Source organism: Xenia sp. Carnegie-2017, unplaced genomic scaffold (assembly GCF_021976095.1).
Source record: "Xenia sp. Carnegie-2017 unplaced genomic scaffold, XeniaSp_v1 HiC_scaffold_16, whole genome shotgun sequence".
Lineage (NCBI taxonomy): Eukaryota > Metazoa > Cnidaria > Anthozoa > Malacalcyonacea > Xeniidae > Xenia > Xenia sp. Carnegie-2017.
Genome location: NW_025813469.1, coordinates 9,551,197 through 9,571,505, shown reverse-complemented (window position 1 = coordinate 9,571,505; position 20,309 = coordinate 9,551,197). Strand labels below are relative to the sequence as shown.

General features: G+C 35.1%; 2 protein-coding genes across 2 annotated transcripts; both read left to right on the top strand.

Moving 5' to 3' along the window:
- The first annotated feature begins 3,898 nt into the window (after positions 1-3,898).
- LOC124436020 (collagen alpha-1(I) chain-like) lies at positions 3,899-4,458 on the top strand. Its single transcript, XM_046985943.1, has 2 exons — positions 3,899-3,995; positions 4,097-4,458. The coding sequence occupies exons 1-2, from the start codon at positions 3,899-3,901 to the stop codon at positions 4,456-4,458; spliced, it is 459 nt and encodes a 152-aa protein (XP_046841899.1).
- A 4,835-nt stretch (positions 4,459-9,293) lies between these two features.
- Positions 9,294-19,054, top strand: LOC124436019 (protein NLRC3-like). The gene is made up of 3 exons (XM_046985942.1): positions 9,294-9,628; positions 9,737-10,282; positions 15,437-19,054. Exons 1-3 carry the CDS (start codon positions 9,294-9,296, stop codon positions 17,682-17,684), a joined length of 3,129 nt encoding a protein of 1,042 aa, XP_046841898.1. The 3' UTR covers positions 17,685-19,054.
- Positions 19,055-20,309: the final 1,255 nt, after the last annotated feature.

Genomic DNA, 20,309 nt, shown 5'->3' with positions numbered 1-20,309 from the left:
TTAGATTACCATTTACTACACGATGGATATCTTTGTTTGATAGCGGCTTCCACTTCCTTACCCCGTCACCATGTCGCGGGGAGGTTTACTCTTTTCCCCGACATTCCAAATCCAAGGATTTTTCCTAGGAAAGGGGCAACGATGGGAGTAGCTATACCTGCAAGCAAAGAACCAAGGAATCCACCTTTTTGCGCACGCGTCATGGCTGTAATCTGACTCTTAGACAATTTTAGATCGATTCCAGATCCTTTGGGTCTTGCACCCATCATTCGCTTGATTTGTGTATTAGTAAGCATAAGCATATCAGGACCTTCAAAAGCACTGTTGGTGATTCGCAAAGTTACTCTACTTTTGTCTCTAACAGCTTTTGCCAAGGTAGTTTTCTGAACTTTTGAAAATTTAACACCGTGAACTGTGTATCAAGAAAGACATTTCTTACTAGAGCTACTACCGAAACCACGAAGACTGTTATTATACTTGGGTCCATTAAATGGTGTGATAACTCTTGTTCTAACTATACCACTACTAGCTACTGCTTTTTGCGTGCTGCCGGTGATAGCACCTGATATAGCTGCTAGGCCTATATAGAGACGGTAACACTTTTGGTATTAGTTTAGTGATCGTAGGTATGAGATTTCGAACAAAATTTCCAATAAAGCTACCACCTTCTATATTTCTTGACCCAGAAAGATATATACCAATGCCTTTAAACTCCTGAGTGATTATTCGCTCCATGGCGGGTCTGAGAACTGTAACGAATATTGCGTTATCAATATCCGACATTTTTGTGCACATGCAAAACAATTTGCGTATATAACAGTCGAAAAAATTTTTGTTTTTTTTAATTTATAATTAATTCTTGTGCGAAGTAGTCGTATTAAACGTAACATAGCATATGAGACTAACAGACTAAACCATTATGTCCATCTTAACGTGAATCGCATTGAGCCAAAGGAAACGATCGCTAAGCACGAAGCAGTACACGTGGTACGCCTGTTCACCACTAGCATTAATAGCACTATTAAAAGGGTCACTCAAGATCCAACGAACATCAATGTTTGCCGGAGTTTTTTTCAAAGCTTCAGGATGAAGACTAACGTCAAAATGGTAAATAGGAAAGAGGTTTGCGAAGTCTCCTAAGTTTACTTCAGAGTCTGTATCCGGATCGCTGTATTTCATCGCAGCGTCTTGGAACATCATATAAGCTGTGCTGTAATTTCTTCAGCATCTGTGTAATTGACTTCAAGCTCTTCTTCAGGATACTTTTGATTGTTATTAATCCGCACATGAATCTGACGCAAATTAGCATTATCAAACACATGTATACTTTGTTCTTGATTGTCTGAGCGCTCTGCATCTTGGAATGCTCTTCACTTCCGTTTGTCGTCACGCGCCATGAGACGGTTGTTTGACCTCTGGCGAATCTCTCTCGGTAAATGCGACCTTCATCAAAGTATAGCATGCGTATGTAACCAGCAACCAACTTGCTTTCTATCATGGTTTCAACTTCGATCGACGGTCTGATGAAAGGAACCCAGAGCGAAAGATGTTTTATCTGAAACTTTCCAGCATCTACCCCATTTGCTCCATGAAGCCAGTTTTCAGCAGAAGCGCAAGTGAGATTCAGATTGAACTTTATACCTATGAGAGCTTAATCAATGTTTTTTGCGAAACCTTGGATGTCAGCGAGGGGAAGCATCATGGCAACGTCTTTGGCGCCCGCGCAGATCTGGCGGCCACTGGCGAAACCAATTTGAAGTTAGGGTTCTTTTTTGCGTTGAGGTTTAAGTTGAAGTTAGCCCGGAAGTTGCCGCCATTCAAAGCGACACCGTTACCTACATTAGCAGCAGGAAGCAACTGAGCGTTAGTTCTGTTTACATGCTTATAAGAAACAGCCCCACCGGTATCTCCAGTGTCGCGGTAACAGAAGGCACTCGTGGCGGTGCTCCTGGACGAATCATCCGAATCAGTTACAAGTTGTATGATCGTGTTGATTGTGAAGCATATTGACTTATTTCTTTAATGGTCTTGTTGTAAACCTGGATCTGGACCGTCTGAAACAGGCTCCATCATAGTTGGTGCCATCGTTCTTTACCAGGTGACCTCGAACTTAAAGAACGGCACTGTGAGGCCATATAAGCTGGTCAACGTCCTCAGTGTCGATATTGATATTCTTATTATCGAAATTTGGATCGCGGGGAAGAACTCTTTGGTACTACAGACGCTCAACAGAGCGTTCAACGATGGGCTCGTCAAAGAGTCGAAGTGGTGGGAATATCATGTCCGTAGCCATTGTTATGATAGTTAGTACTTGGTACAGTATATATATTACAAAAAATTGGCGTAAGCCGATCATCAGACTGATATAATTTAATTATTATTTCTGATATTTAGTCTGATGTGATATTAAGGCATACATCATGACGTTACCTGACACGAGGTTGCTTAGAATACCTAAGTCTCGAGATGTCAGATGTTGCTTAGCAAGGATTTTAGCACGCGATACTAGAGTTTTTCTAGCTTCATTAGTTCCAACCAGCTCACCAATATTAGATCTAGCTTCTTTGTTAAAGAAGTGCGAGCGGTTCTCGCGCGCATTTTTGCGCTACTAATACCAGCTTCAGCCTCAGCACGAGCCACTGCAGATGCACGTGATTTAGCTTTTCTTGCCACTCCTTTAACGTATCTGCGGCGAGATCGGCGACTTGTCGGCGACTGCTTATGTTTTCAGGCGAGAACTGCTCTTTTGCAGTCGTTATAACAGCCTCTTTGGCTGCTGTAGCCGTGTCACGAATTGCTTTTTTACCAGCCGCCACGGCCACATTCTTTATTTTTTGAGCAAACATACCTACGCGAGATCCTAAGGCTGCAGCTACGGACCCCGCACTTAATAGGGCACCCTATGCCTTACCAGCAAGGCCTACAAAGTTTCCAATCAATGACCCACCAACAATTTTTCGACAAACTATACCACGTCTAATCATAGGAACTATCATTTTGCCTGGTATATTATCTATGAAAAGTAAGCCATTATGGCAACAGCTTCTGAATCGGAATCCGCTTATGAGAGTTTATAATCACATTTTTAGACGGATGTTTAAAGTGTAAGTTACTTGCTCACCATTTAAATCAATCTTTTTACCTAAATCATCAGTGATTTCCGTTCTCACTTTATTAATAAAGTTTTAAGAAGTAAGTAGGTCGGTTGACTAGGACTTATTTCCAACAAACGTCCTGGTAAACGATTTAATAACATCACTAGGATTCCCGTTTACTATATTTGAATTAACAAGCGAGTAGTGAATATGGATCTTCTGTACATCTGTAAAGTTAATTCGATTCTGACTTATGTCTTTCCTCTAGTAATATCACCTCCACCCAAAGCAAAACCCAAGAATAGGGCCTAAGCTGTTATCTGTGTCAAAGGAAACTTCAAGGTCACCTTTAATAGCAATCTCAGATTTAGATGTGGGAATATTTACTGAGAGCACAAAGGGTGGATCACGTCTTGCGGTTTCATATTCATGTGCAAACTTTATACCCAATGCTTCCATAGCATTTTCAGAAGCTTGATTGATATCGGGAATGTTGTAAGCGCATGGGGGTATTAGGATTTTTTGTCTTTGAATTGGAGTCTGTTTGAGCTCTCCTCTCTGTTCACCATCAGTGTCACCATAGTTTCCATTTCTAATTAGAGCCATAGAAATAGACCAAAAAAATTGTAAAATTAAATTTATTGTGACGTTTCGTCTTTACTCAAGACATCTTCAGATAAATAATAAATGGGATGTGAACACAAGGTATTATATTTACAAAAAGGTGTTAAATTACTACTAAAGGAAGCGGTGTCGAATGATTTAATGAAAGAAATATTAAAGGAAGCGGAAGGAATGATTTAATGAAAGAAATACTAAAGGAAATACCAAAGAATGATTTAATGAAAGAAATACTAAAGGAAGTGGTGTCAAATGGATACATGATAAGGAAGTTAAGAAGTGAAATAAACAGAAATTAAAAAAGGTTAAGTGGAATGGAGTTTCCTTGCACATTAAGTGAAGGCTTGTGTTTATTGATTGGAAGGCTTTCCATTCATGAGTAATCGGTGGAACTGATGATGGTTATGGATCTGGAAAACCAGGACCACCAGGGCCTAGAGGCCCAAGAGGAGGTAAGGGAGATAAATGTGACACAGAAGCTGCGGGGGCTCAAGGAGATACGGGTCCTGGAGGACCAAAGGGAGAAAAAGGTGATACAGGAGTTACAGGGGCTCAAGGAGATACGGGTCTTAGAGGATTAAAAGGAGAGAATTGTTATGAGGGTCCTAGTGGACATGACAGAAATGATGGGACCAATGGAAGCGATGGTGCGCCTGGAGCCACAGGAGCTCAAGGGCCTCGAGGACCTCAAGGACATCAGGGACCTCAAAGACCTCAAGGCAACAAAGCATTAGAGGTCTAACAGGTCCTAGAGTAGTGCCGGGGTCTACAGAAGCCGCAGGACCTCGAGACCCTCAAGGGCCTAAAGGAGATATTGGAGCCACAGGGCCCCGGGGGCCTTCAGGACGTTAATGACTTCAAGGAAAACCAGGAGCTAATGGGGTTAAAGGAGACCAGCCTGTTTTGAACTCTCCTACTGGATTTAACCCTACTTGTATGAGCGGAGTAAATGTAACTTTAGTAACGTTTCCTACTGGAAAAACACTTGAAATAGTAAAATAGCAATATTAAATATTTGGTTTGAACGATCTTGAAACGAGTGGTTTAATATCAAGTACTATTCTTAATAGACTAACAAAAATTTTTATAACATATGTAGAATTACAATGTCTAATGCATCTGAGACTTCGGTTCATGAATTTGAATCAACAAACGATGTCTTTCGCCGAGCAGTAGAAGTATAATTACGACGAAATAGCGAGAAAAATTTTGAAAATTCCAACTAGAATATAAATCTAATGCTGAAAAAATAGTCATATCTTCTTGGAACTATTCAGACGTAGATAAACCGAGGCGTGAGGCTCTCGAAGCTTTGCTACGTCCGGCAAAAAGACACCACGCCCGAGGTGTAAAACATCATAGAAGACGTGAAAAAACATAAAAAAGCGACTGCAATTTCTAGTAGATGTATACACCCAAGTTGGTACTTCAGTCACTGGAAAAAGAGGTCCAGTTTAGACCAATGTCACGATGTGTGAAAAAGGTAAAGAAGATTCTTCTACAATCACCATCGAAACCGCTGGATTCTACCGAATATCATTAAGTGGAAAATGTTTTACAAGTGCAGGAGCGCTACAAGTACTTCAAACTTCTAGCAAATTACTTGTCTTAAGTAAAAAAAAAAACACATCGTATTGGTGATATTAACCATGAATGTAGCTATAGCAATATTATAGATGTAGACTTACCTGCTGATGCAACATTAGTTGTTCAATATATTGCAACTGCTAAAGTAACTATCACACTCACTATAGAAAGTATAATACCCAAATCTTCAACGGTTATTTGATGAATATTTGTTACACGAAGCGCTACATGGTTCCGAAGACTGGCCTTCGCTTTTTTGCTAATTATCTAGAACCGAATATAAACATCTCACGGCCGGCGAGGGGGGTGAAGAGGCCGCCGGAGGCGTCGGAGTTTTAGTTTTTGAGGAATTGTAGTTAGAAAGTCAGGTGCGTTATAGCGTATAACGCTGGGTCGCTCATATTTCCATACGCAGCTTCCCAATCTACAGAGTTTGTTATACTAGGCGGTCTAATTCTATTACGTCATTGGGCTTAATATGTCTGCGCTTACATGGTAAAGAAGCTGTATTAGTACGCTTTCTTGATGTAGATGCTAGTGATTGAAAAGCTTGAAGGAATGAGTTTAGAGCTCTTCCACTTATAACACCCTGTTTATATAGTTGCAGAATCTCTCTTACAGTGTCCAACTCGATTCTATGTATAAATATTATTCTTCTAATTGTATCGAACCTGTCTGTATTTCAGCCTGGTTTGCAATTTAAGATGCTTTTCTCTTTGTCTTATTATTATATTATTCAGTTTTTTCTCCCTTTCTCTTCTTTCTTTTTGCTCTTGTCTTTTCATACGTACTATTTTAGATTCACTATTCATCTTACCGCGTACCCTACTATACGCCAATCTTTAACTAACAGACCCTCGACGGCCAGCTGCGCGGGCGCGGGGGCTAGACCAGCCGTCTTTGGCTCTTGCCGTTGTCCAGGGTTTGACCTTCGCTGTATTTATGCTAGCGTAATTACACTATGTGCATACTATATATGTCTTTCAGACGGACATAGTAATTACGTACACGAACTAGGGTTGGGGCGCTTAGATTTGCATATACTGGGTCCCAAGGTGTGAAGTGCGCCAGTGGCAACACTTTTTATACTACTGAGTTTTAGTTTAGCGTTTACAGCAAACGGCAAATCTGAGCTATCCATTTGACATTGAGGATTGTTTCTTCAAAAAAGTCGAATCTGATACGTAGTTTTGCATTTGTATTTTAAGATTTGCATTGTCATGAGCTGTATTTCCTGTTTTATTAAAACTCTGTTGATAGCTTAATAGGCATATTTATGATTTATACTCACTTGAAATATTTACTATGCTTCACAAAAGTTACTTTGTTGTAATATAATTAATAACAAGGTTGCGGTACTTTACCTACAACAAAAAAGGCATCCTGTTCTTAAAACCTGAACTGCTAACCGCAACGTAAACGGCAAAGATGTCATCACAACTCGACGAAAATTTGAGTTCGTATGATTTTTAATTTTTCTTAGCCAAAATAATTCGCTATAAAATTTTTAGTGGTTTTTGATTTACGAAACAAACGATGCTCATGGGAGCATATTATAAGTCGTGAATACTAAGCTCTCACAAATAGATGAAATTCTCCTTTCATTACCGTTACAACATACAAACGACGTACAAAACCATTGTTGTTTTGCTTTGTTGTTATGTTCGTCTTTGCAGCAATGAGAATCATAAGTATCTAGTTAATATTTGATTCAGCCATTTTGCATTGATTTTTCCGTTTTGTGAGTTAATTTTACACGTAGAAAACAAATGTACCCAGTCACACGAAATTTTTTAACTCGAAAATTATTGCTTCGGGCCCAAATATTTGCAAGTGGAAAACCGGCTTGATTAGTACGAAAAAAGTGTATAAGTATAGAGCAAATGGTCTACAACTAGTTTTGTACAATTAGTTTTTCATTTGTTGCTGTGTTGCGTTATGTGAGCTGCTCTGAAAACTTAATGTTCAACCTGTTGATTAAATAACGGAGTTGAACAAAATAACGTCCATTTTCCTACCCATTTGATATAATTAACATAATTGATGTGATTTAAGTCTGGTCTAAAATATTTCAAAAAACCATTTACTGAATGAGCTTCATTATTTTGAGAGATGTTAATTAGAGCTAAGCTGAGCTAAACCAAAGTCAAATGCATAATATTAATGTACACGAAAGTGCATTATGTAGCTTTTGTGACCGTTTCTTGTTTATTCATTTGTTTTTAATGTAAATAGATCCTATAAGATTCATAAAGTAAGAGCAAAATGCTAATGCCTTTTCCTCCAGTAATAATATACAAGAAAAAACTTCTCAATTCTGATTGGTTAAGAGCATGGCAGTCTTTGAAAAACTCACTCGTACATGTTTGTGCAAAATTGCTCTCAAGACCACTCAAAACAACACTTATTGCTATGACTATCAAATGTGTCTACTAAAATTCCTGTATATCTTAATGGAAGATAGTCATTTAGACATAGAAGTAGATTATTGCATGAGGTATATACAATCCTAAAGTTTCGCATGCCACTTTGTACCTAGAGCTGTGGCTAACGCCAGCAGTAGCGTAGCCAGCCCGATTTTTCTCAAGCTATGCTAATATTTTTATGTTCACTGACTGAGAACAGTAGATTTCTAAAGGAATGAATAATGGTAATCTTTTAGAATTTTCAGTGAGAGTAAGTCTGCAAGCTGGCTACGATACTGAACGCAAATGCTAGCGTCTTGTTTTAATTCAAAGTAATGTAACGATTTTATACATTTTTAAGCATACAAATGGAAAAGTGTCTGGAATACATACCATGGAATAGTTTTAACTGGTTTGGAAGAATAATTTTGATTTTCTTTGGTATATTTGGCTTTCTCGTTTGTGGCATTTCATTAAATTTATATGGTGATAGTTCATTTAATTGTCATAATGAGATTATATCAAAGACGAAAGAAAGTTCTCTTTTAAAGAGCATCGAATCAAGATGTTTCAGACAATACAAAGATGATTTAACTTTTAAGTATGCTGTTTTTCTTATGGTAATTTGTAATATTGCTATTGTCTTACTTTGGAGTATCGTCTATGGATATTATGTAAAGCGTCGAATTGAACATAATGATAATAACAGTCCAATAGAAAACAGAGACGAACAAAGTGAACCTCTACTTGTGGAATATAGCGAAGGAACTCGTCAATCTGACAACGTTGCACTTAATTTTTCTTCATTTTACATTTACATCGTTCATTTGATGGTTCGCCTCATCATATTGTCTGTCTTTGTTGGATTATTTTTCTTTGCCACATTTCCCGTCGAATACACCTGTAAAAGACGTCCAACTATCAAAGAAATTTCCATGTTAAATCACACCATTTCAACCGTTGATTGTGAAAACCCCAACAGTGATAAAAGTGAAATCTTAATTAAAGCTGTTTTATCTGTCGATTTTATAGTAATAACACTAACAATTTTAGAGCTGTGTTACTTGACGTATAAGGCTTGGTCGATAAATCTTTTAAAAAGAGGAAAAATTTTCGACTGTTTACTTGAATTTTGTACCGCTCCAAAAGATGACTGTGCAAATCCTTTGAAAGGAAAAAAGAAGAATTTGGAAAACATTTGGAAGAAATTAAAAACAATTTCAAAACGGACGAATTATTTGAAATACATGACGACTTTGGCAATGAGATGAAAGAGTGGCGAAATCTTGACAATATTTACATCAACGTCATAATACAAGCAGAAAGACAATTCGAGAATGCTTATCCAAAAAAATTTAAAAGGCACGAAATCTTTGATTGCTATCTTACAATAAGAGAAGATAGAAAAAAATTAACAAGGGCAAGAGAAATTTTTGCACCAATCCACGGGGAGCGGGACTAATCTTATCCCCTACCATTTTAGTTATTGGAAGGCCAGGAATTGATAAAACTATGTTAACAAAAAAATTTTACATGAATTGATGAAAAATTCAGATAAATTTTTTTTGATAAACTTGTTCTTTTAATGCAATGTCCTGCTTTTAAAAATGGCAACATTACTCTCAATGATATGTTAAGTGATTGTGATGGATTTTCAGATAAAGAATTTCCTAAAATTTACGACTTCGTAATCAAGTATCCTGAAAAAACCGTTCTTGTCTTTGATGGTCTTGATGAACTATCCTTGAATGAAGAATGCCTTAATATTGATGTTTCAATCCTCTATAATGCGAAAATTCCAGCATTTACAATATTAAGTTGGTTTGTAAAACGTAAACTGTTGCTTGGTGTCACTTTTGTTATAACATTGCGACCCACAGCTGAATATGGATTTGATGAACTAAAATTCGATCAAACAGTGTAGATCTTTGGTTTTTTTGAAGAACAGATCAAATAATATATATAAAAAATTTGTGGTGCTGATTCGAATACCAATGAGCTGATTTTGAATTGTATTGATAATTTAAGTGAGCTTCGTAGCCTGTGCTACATCCCTGTCATCACTTATATTGTCTGTTTGACCCTAAAGGAATGCTTTATAAATAATTATGACGATATTCCAAAGACAATCACTGAATTGTACAGCAGAGAAATTAAAACCTTACTATCCTTCTCTCAAGAAAAAAAAACGCCGAAAAATCATTTGACTATCCCATTACCATCCTCACGAGATAAGGATATAAAAAAAATAGAAGAAACAGCAAAGAAAGGAATTGAGGAAGGAATTTTGATTTTTGAAGAAGATAATAATACAGAATTTCATAATTTGGCAAACTGTGGTGTTTTCTATCAGATACCACATAAACGACGCTTTTTTTATTGTTTTCTTCATTTGACTCTTCAGGAATTTTTAGCTGCGTGTTATATTGTTGACGATTGGCTAAACCTTGGTAAATTTTTGGATGATCACGTTGCAGATCCTAAATGGCATTTGGTGATTGAATTCATTGCTGGTTTAGTTGGAGATATGAAAAAAAGAGGAGAAGTAAAGGATATTAACGTTGTTGAACAAAGGTAAAATATTTATATGTATTAATAAAAAATCGCTGCACGTTTTATGTGGTTATGTGAAATTTTTTATCAAGTCTAAGAGAACTCATTTTGAAATATTATTTATTATCTTTCTACTACAATTTTCATAATTTGGTGTTCAAAGCAACAATCTAATGATTCTTTGACACATGACATCTCATTAACCTACTTTTATCTAAAATCTGGATGTTTGTAATGAGGTTTAATTTTAAATGTTTTAAAATTAACCACACCAGGTGGTATTTGGTTTTGCTATTTACCATAAAAGTAAGAGCATGCTTTCTTTCTTGTTTGTTTTCCTCAAACATGAATGATAAGTTTTCAGGTTAATCTGTTGTAGCAAAAGGATTGTTGTTCAAACTTTTCCAATGCAATATGCTTCACTAATAAAGTAGGGTTTTGTCACATAAATTCAGAATTTATTCACGTTATTTGCGAACTATCCATTAATTATCAAATATATTCTAGCATTCAACCTTATGTATAATGAACTTGCATGCTGGACAGCTGATATAAGAAAGTGGAGGAGAAATACTCCTCTTACTGTTTTATTAGTAAAATGTGTAACTTTCAATTTAATTTAAAGTATGTACCAACCTCAGTCGTCATTTAGAAAAGAGAAGACCATCTTAAAAAAATAATTTCAAAATATAAACGCCAATAAAAATAGATTTTTATATTTTAACACATTGCACTATGTCCAGTCAAAGTTCATATATAGCTCTACATAGTACTCTATATTATTCTATACTATATGAACTATCACTACATATTGGGTATTTGGAGAGTAAGGATTACGTGGTAGTGGTAAGTGTTATAATTTCATGAAATTGTGTATAAAGCCACATTTCATTTTTACAAAACACCTTTTCGTTTTGAAAAAGGTATTCATAATATAGGCTATCCATATCGGCTTACTGTATATTTTATTTGTAAATTGAGTGTTGGATATCACTTGTTTATTATTCCAGTATGTTTTTACATATATTCAAATAAGCTGCTAAGGTCAGCAGAACAGCGTAAACCTGCATAAATAATGTGTCTTACTTTATCAATTTCATATGTTAAGGTGTCTGTTTTATGACGTCATAAGTCTGACGTCTTGAAATTTGCCTATGGTATTGAAAATCCTAGATCTGTCCCTGTATGAGAAGTCCTAAGAAATCCAACTTTCGGAACATGCTAATATTTAGGATTTTCTGTTCCGATGTAAAAAAATAAAATACCAGCATGCTTAAAAAAATGGTGAAATTGCCTTGTTACGTTTATTGAAACAAATCAAATTAAGAGAAACGATGATGTATTGTGAAAGCAGTATGTTTGAATTTATGATATATGTGAAATATATAGATTAATTTGTTTTTAATGTTAAAATATTGGATAAGAAATGATGTGTTTTTGTCACACAAGTGTCTCAGTTAATAGTGTTGCAACATGCACTATGACGCAGAAGCAGTGGCGTAGCTAGCGAAAAAATTTGGTCGGCTCACGAGTCGCCACCATGGTTGGCGCCGAGGGAGAAAATTTTCCGAATTTAGACTCCCTAGAACGTCGGAAACGGCTATCTTAGAAAGCAAATGCGTGATATTTATGCAGGAAATAGAACCATTTTGGTTAATTTAAATTGCCGAAGGATCTTATAGTAAAGCAGAGAAACAGTTCAAAAATAGTTGCAGATATGTGATTAATTTTCTCAACACTACTTACATAGATAGATACCTATGTACATCTTGTAAAGAAACTTTGACAAAAGAACCAAAAAAGGGTCAGATTTGTCATCAACAACTATCAAAAGTTGTAATGCCGTTCATTGTCGTGCTGAAATGACAATCATCATTGCCTGCATTAAAAAGTTCCCGGAAAAATTCTCACATGCCATGGACGTAATACATCATCAGCTTGCTATCAGCCATATATGAATACCTATTTGTATAAGGAAGCAAGTCTTCGTGGTTTTTCAATGAACTTCTTTACTATCTCATTATGCAATATGTTGGCGTCTTCTTTCTCTGACAGTATGTCTTTGTGAATGGAAATCCTGAAAAGAGAGCTAAAATGTCCTTGGCTCATAGTATTTCTAAGATAATTTTTTACCCTCTTCAAACAAGAAAATGACCTCTCAACTGAAGCACTTGTAATTGACAAAACCCCATTTATCTTTAACAGTTTTACAACTCCTGGAATACTAGATTGATAATGGAACTGAAAAATATATTTCAATAATTCATCGCATGAATCATAGTGAAAGTCTTTATCTCTGTAAATAAAACAAAGTTGGCTAACTAGCATTGGTATGTCAAACATATCACCATAAACCTCCTTTAGAAGATTTATCTTTTCTGAGGGCACTTCACCTTTCCACATCTTAAACAACCTAGGGTTAACAAGGTCAAAAATCTAAAACGCTCCATATCCTGAAATCGCTCAGTCAGCATAGTCACAATTGTGTCAAGAATTTCAAAATAAATTTGTTTGTAATTATGCCGTTGGTCATACCTGGTTACTGGTGGTCCCACTTTCTCAACAGCTAGGTCGCACACCTGACAATATTCTGTATCATTTCTCAGAGAAGCAACAAAGGCCTTGAATCTCTCAAACCTACTCAATCCATAATGAAAGTCAGTGTCCTTGTCTTGCAAGATAGAATAAAGTATGGATGACTGCTCAAGAATTCTCTGGAAAACATGTACCAAGAAACAAAACAAGAAGCCATTAAGGTAGCCAAGTAAACCAGTAACCATACTTAACGTTTCATCATCCCAATCTATTGGATTATCAGTAAGATTTTCAAATATGTCTATTAGTTTCTCTTAGTTAGAATGCAAGATATTGATGAAATGAGCCCTATAATACCATCTTGTGTCACCAAGACTAGGAAACTCAAGCCTATGCGATGATAGTAAAGCTTTTCTTTTGGGGGGAATTGCTAGTAAAGGTGCAGAAAGCACTAATATTAACAAAGAAAATCTTAACAGGTGAGATGGAGGATGCAGCTCGACATAATACTAGATTTAGTCTATGGGCAGCACAGTGAACAAATTGAGCATAAGGATAATCCTGCTGAACTTGAGCTTGAACACCATTGAGATGACCAGACATAACAGATGCACCATCATAAGTCTGTCCAATAAATTTCTCTTTCACATTATTATATTGACTTAACTTACCCTTAACCACTGATGATATAGCAGTTGCAGTCATATCACAACTAACATCAACAAACCCAAGCTATCTTTTAATGACACTTTCCCCTTTGTCCATTCGCACAATTACACTCAATTGTTCTTTGGTAGAAACATCAGTTGCCTCATCAACCTGTATAGTTAAGAAAGTGCAGCAATATATTTCCTTTAAAATCTCATCCTCTTTTATCTTATCAAGACAATCAATCAAATCATTCTGAATATCAGGAGAGACTCCAGTAAATCGCCCTCCCCCAGCAAGGTGGGTTTCAGCAAGCCTTCCATGTAATCGCCTTTCAAAAACAGAATCCATCTTGGCAAAACTTTCAAGTAGCTCTCTATAATTTCCTCTATTCATGCTGCTACTAGATTTATCATGCCCCCTAAATGCAAGCTCTTGCCTAGATAAGTATAAAACAGCTTCTGTTATGGTTTTCAACATTTCTCTGTTTTGCCTTACCTCCTCGTTATGACGCTGAATCTCTTCACGTTTAGTTTGTGACATGAGACAGTCGATACGAGGCTGAAAACCGTAGGTCTTCCAGGTCTTGTAAGCACCCATATGCGATTTTGCCTTCTCATGCTTCTTACAATCGGATAGGAAATTCTTCATGTTTTTGAATCCCGTCTGCGTCCATGAAGATGACGATCCAGGGCAAAATAAAAGACAAGGCCAACAGAACAATGCATTCTTTTCTAAGCTACTACAAAGCCAATCTTTCTTCGAGTACCAACTTTCCTGAAAGCTTCTATTCCCTGTAGTCGCTTGTAAATTTGGAATTGGCCGCTGCTTTACGAGTATATTTTGCTCGCCTGATTGTCGAACAGAAAATGGTTTCTTTTGTAGTTCACTTATTATATCGATTTCATTAGCCGAAGCCATTGTAATGTAAGTTATCACGATTTCCGAACGTATACTTCGAAAGCTCAAAATCCAAGTCACGCTTTTTGAAAATGAGACCGACTAGATGTTGTTAAACGTTTGGGTGTGTTCACAGCTACTCTCAACCAATCAGATTACAGATATTCCCACTATAGATTTTATTACTTGGTCGGGCTAAATTTTCAGAGCCCGACTAGATGTTGCGAAACAGTGCATTTGAGTTTGCTCAGTTGCTGTCAACCAATCAGATTGCAGATAATCCCACTATAGATTTTACTACTTGGTCGGGCTGAATTTTCAGAGCCCGACTAAACTGCGTACTGCCTGGCACTAGAAATGCACTAGTCATTGTTGCTAAGTAACGTTTAAAAATATGATAATTTTGCTAACAACGACGCAATTTGACAAATATTACACGAATAGACTGTGGATTATTCCAAAAAGAGTCGCAGAATTTAAAACTTTCGCAAATCCAATTTTAAAGAAAACAAATTTGTTGTTTTTGGGAAAATATTTGGTCGGGCTGGGCCCGACCAGCCAGACCGCTAGCTACGCCACTGCGCACAAGACATCAAAACATTACATGTACAATACATCATTAAAAATATTTAAAAGCTTTCTTCATTCTACGTTTGTCCTGATTTGACAAGATTTTTTAGTTGAAACGGAAAAACGCATCACACTAGCTATAAAATAAACAAAAACACGACGCAAATTTTTTCCAGTTACAAAAAAAACGAAAGAGTTAAAAACCAAATAATCTTTAATTAGTAAATATATCTTAGTTTAAGTTTGATCGACTTGGTTTTTGAAGCACATAGAAGAATTTTTACTTTCCACTATTAAGCTGATGACTGTAACTAAGTCTACTTCATCGACTTTAAAACAGTGGGTAGTTTTTTACTTACCAAACAATTCAAATAAGATGTACCCTCTCTAGCTGTGCTCGACCACAGAGAAAATATTCTGCATCAGCTAGCTAATTGCTTATTATGCAACAATACGTACGCAAGTATTAAGTCTTTGATGAACGATTGGCTTATAAATAACTTTTGTATTTAACATTTGCAGGTTTACATTTTGGATCTCACATTTCTTTTCCAATGACGGCAATAAAGCAATTGGTTTTCTGGGAGTAAAGTGCTTATACGAGTTGCAAGACAAAGATGTCATGAGGTCAGCATGTACACAACTAAATAAGAATTATTCTCGAGAAATGAAGATTGAAGACGTTTCTTTTACTCCGGTTGATTCAAAAGCATTTTTCGAATTTCTTTCGGAATGCAAACACATAAATGAAGTTTTGTTCTCTTTGTGTGAGTTTATTGATAATCATATCTGCCTTGCAATGAAAGAGTATTTAACAAACAGGACAGACGACAAATTACTCTCTTTGCAATTTGAATCATGTGATTTTAGTCGTTATTTTTTGAAATATCTCAGCGAAACTTTAAAGTGTGGTAACTTTACATTCACTGCATCTAACAACTCTATTAATCTAGAAAATGAAAGTGCTAAATATCTTAATGAAGCTTTGAAATTTAAGAATTGTAAAATTGCGGATTTATATATTGATGCCAAGGATTTAGATGATGAAGGCGCTAAACATCTTAGTGAAGCTTTGAAAAGTGAGAATTGTATACTTACTGAATTGTCTCTTAATGACAGCAAGATAGGTGATGAAGGCGCTAAATATCTTAGTGAAGCATTAAAAAGTGAGAATTGTATACTTACTGAATTGTCTCTTAATGACAGCAAGATAGGTGATGAAGGCGCTAAATATCTTAGTGAAGCATTAAAAAGTGAGGATTGTAAACTTACTGAATTGTATCTTAATGACAACAAGATAGGTGATGAAGGCGCTAAATATCTTAGTGAAGCATTAAAAAGTGAGAATTGTAAACTTACTAAATTGGATCTTAATGACAACAAGATAGGTGTTAAAGGCGCTAAATATCTTAGTGAAGCTTTGAGAAGTGAGAATTGTAAACTTACTCAACTGCATATTTATAAAAACGATATAGGTGGTGAAGGTGCTAAATATCTTAGTGAAGCATTAAAAAGTGAGAATTGTAAATTTACTAAATTGGATCTTGCAAGTAACCTAATAGGTAATGAACGCGCTAAATATCTTAGTGAAGCATTAAAAAGTGAGAATTGTAAACTTACTGAATTGGATCTTAATGACAACAAGATAGGTGATAAAGGCGCTAAATATCTTAGTGAAGCTTTGAAAAGTGAAAATTGTAAACTTACTCAATTATATCTTAATGACAATAAGATAGGTGATGAAGGCGCTAAATATCTTAGTGAAGCATTAAAAAGTGAGAATTGTAAACTTACTGAATTGGATCTTAATGACAACAAGATAGGTGATGAAGGCGCTAAATATCTTTGTGAAGCTTTGAAAAGTGAGAATTGTAAACTTACTCAGTTGGATATTTTTGAAAACGATATAGGTGTTAAAGGTGCTAAATATCTTAGTGAAGCATTGAAAAGTGAGAATTGTAAGTTTACTAAATTAAATCTTCCAAGCAACCTAATAGGTTATGAACGCGCTAAATATCTTAGTGAAGCATTAAAAAGTGAGAATTGTAAACTTACTAAATTGGATCTTATTAACAACAAGATAGGTGATGAAGGCGCTAAATATCTTAGTGAAGCATTAAAAAGTGAGAATTGTAAACTTACTCGATTGCTTATTTGTGAAAACGATATAGGTGATGAAGGTGGAAAAAATCTTAGTAAAGCATTAAAAAGTGAGAATTGTAAACTTACTGAATTGGATCTTGATAACAATAAGATAGGTGATGAAGGCGCTAAATATCTTAGTGAAGCATTAAAAAGTGAGAATTGTAAACTTACTAAATTGGATCTTAATAAAAACAAGATAGGTGAAGAAGGCGCTAAATATCTTAGTGAAGCATTGAAAAGTGAGAATTGCAAACTTACTCGATTGGTCATTTATGAAAACGCTATAGGTGATGAAGGTGCTAAATATCTTAGTAAAGCATTAAAAAGTGAGAATTGTAAACTTACTCAATTGGATCTTGATAACAATAAGATAGGTGATGAAGGCGCTAAATATCTTAGTGAAGCATTAAAAAGTGAGAATTGTAAACTTACTCGATTGCTTATTTGTGAAAACGATATAGGTGATGAAGGTGGAAAATATCTTAGTAAAGCATTAAAAAGTGAGAATTGTAAACTTACTCTATTGTATCTTGATAGAAACAAGATAGGTGATGAAGGCGCTAAATATCTTAGTGAAGCTTTCAAAAGTGAGAATTGTAAACTTACTCAATTGGATCTTTATTGACAACAATAAAGGTGATGAAGGCGCTAAATTTCTTATTGAAGCTTTGAAAATGAAAATTGTAAACTTACGGAAGTGTACTTTTCTGCTTACAAAATTAGTAATCAAGGCACCAAATATTTTAGTGAAGCCTTAAAATGTGAGAACTGTAAACTTACTGAATACTTAAGATTGAACACTAACAACGTAGTTTGCAAACGGAAAAGCCTAGTACTTAAGCTTGGCCAACCATTGTCTATTAAGAAAAGATTCGTTTGCAGTGGTGTACTGGGCTCTGACTTGCTTCAATTTAAGGCCCTTTAGCTTTTTACTATTAGGGGGGACCATAAAAAGTATACCCAAAATATTTTGTTATAATATATTGTCATAAACAACAATTTCTGCAGAATTTAGCTATCCTAAGCTGTTTTTAACTTTGCAAAATAATTCAGTGTTGTAAAAAGAACAGTTAATCCATTTCCAATGACTTCGACACCTCTCAAAAGTACTTTAAAATGTTAGTTTGTGCAATGCCCGTTTGCCTGCTTTAATTTTTATTTCTCACTAAGGGGGCCTTACAATGGGCTCATATGCTATAGCGCATGCAATTGCTAGTAGAGCAATCCATGCGTGATGCATAACTGTTATCGACATCTACTTTATGAGTAATATAGCCATGATTTTCTTTTGTTGCGCAAATTGTAAGCTTGATAAAATGCAAGTTTGTAGCTATCTTAATTTTTCAGGAATGAACTGGAATAACTTTTCATCAAATTTTACCCAGCTGGTTTTTAGCTATATATTTCTACGTAGTTTTTATAAAAACTTTGCATATTTTCAGCTTTCTTATTCAAGTGAAGTGAACGCATTTTATTTTAAAGTTGGCTCGCGCACGCAGTAGCGAAGAGTTTCATTAAGTTTTCTTGACTAACTAAAATGACTGAAAATGAAAATTTGTTACTTTAAAATTTCCTCTCATGCAAAAGCCTAAGTAAAACTCTGAAAAAGCGTCTCCTGGGAAAAAATTGGCTTTCTTTTGTCACATAAACTCAAAAAAGACAACAAAATAGCCTGTAGGTGCGCAAGCCACATATATTTTACTTCGTATAATTCCACCTCTAGCTTAAAAGATTATAATTTTTTTATTTACTATACAGTAAATGAATAATTTATGTTCATTTTGGAACTTTCATTTCATGGAAACGTACCTTCATTTTAATTCATTTTGTAAAGTAAAAGTATTGTTTAATTTTAAGATAGACAATTTTCATTTGTTTGTTTTGTTACCTTTATAACATTTACTGTAAATAGTAAAAATTGTTACAAACAATGATAGACTGAAATGATGTTGTAAATTTTTAAGTAGCCAATGAAATTTAAATAATAAACATAAACACAAGAATATATTTATAAAAAATCCTTTTCCTGATGACAATTCCGACAACATTCATACGAACGCAAAATTTGAGTGTTTATTTAAGAAAAAGTTGTTTTCTTGTAATTGTATTTTGACTTCATTTAAAAGTCACTGACAACAATTAGCTTTTACAAGCGTCCTCCGATTTTTAAAATTTAGAAACAGAATATTACGTCAGATACTTGCCACAAACTCTATCAGGTATAACAAAGGAGCAAAGTTGAGAAATGAGTTTTTTACTATCTGCTCATAACAAGACTTCATCATTTGCATTTGACTTCAAAAAAAGTATGACCGTATGGGTGTAGAAAGTCGATAATTGAGATACAGTGTAGTGAATATACATTAGGGCCACTCCATTGAATTTTTTCGTGCCACGCATACCTTTTTACCAAATTACCCATGCGATTAACATAGTCAAAGTCAGTCAATTGCTTTTTTTGACCAATAGAAATGATAAAATAGCTAACGGCAGCTAATAATCTAATTAAATAAACAGCAGCCAATTACACACGAAGTGGACCTACTGTATATCTCTATAATGTGATTGAGAGAAGGGCTAATATTCATATATAAATAGTAAAAAGTATTAATTTCCATTGAAGTCGATGGCTCTCTAAGGATTATAACGTGCATATTTGAATATGAGCCCCTCCCACAATTATCAATCTTCCTATACCTATATATGAGCAAAAAATGTCAAATGCTTAAAGAGCCATATAGTATTGAGCCAGCATTTTGTTATAATGCATGCGATATATAAAACTTTTGTAGCTATTTATAAATTTCGTAAAAATCATTGTTATAAAATATATAGTCAACAACAAAATCATAAGCGTATCTTTGCTTTACATAACAATCTATTCTTTAGATTATTCAAATTCCGTAGCACAAAATAATTTGCTTGTTATTAACTCAAAGAATACAGATGATGGCTAAGTTCTAAGAACGTTTTATTTTCAAATCTCTAAGTTTAAGCCTTTAAAAAGTAAACTGTTTTAAAGACAAGATACACTTAACTGTCATTCGCGTTTATGATGCATAAATGTAATCATATATGTAACTTATTCACCATCTAGTAAGTCATTTATACACTTTGAAAAAATTTAAGTGTCGCTCTACAATGCCGTAAAAAATATCTTCTATAAATAACCCGTATGTAATTCTGTTATTGTATATCAATCAAACGCAGTTACAAAGACAAACAACAACAGATTGCTCACCAAAAAAAA

What these genes read in the sequence shown, in the direction of transcription:
- LOC124436020 (XM_046985943.1), top strand. Translation starts at nt 3,899, where the DNA reads ATGAAAGAAATACTAAAGGAAATACCAAAGAATGATTTAATGAAAGAA. An exon ending in CATGATAAGGAAGTTAAGAA is followed by an intron (nt 3,996 to 4,096) that starts GTGAAATAAACA and finishes TCCATTCATGAG; the next exon opens with TAATCGGTGGAACTGATGAT.
- LOC124436019 (XM_046985942.1), top strand. Translation starts at nt 9,294, where the DNA reads ATGCAATGTCCTGCTTTTAAAAATGGCAACATTACTCTCAATGATATG. An exon ending in CTAAAATTCGATCAAACAGT is followed by an intron (nt 9,629 to 9,736) that starts GTAGATCTTTGG and finishes TGATAATTTAAG; the next exon opens with TGAGCTTCGTAGCCTGTGCT. An exon ending in ATTAACGTTGTTGAACAAAG is followed by an intron (nt 10,283 to 15,436) that starts GTAAAATATTTA and finishes TAACATTTGCAG; the next exon opens with GTTTACATTTTGGATCTCAC.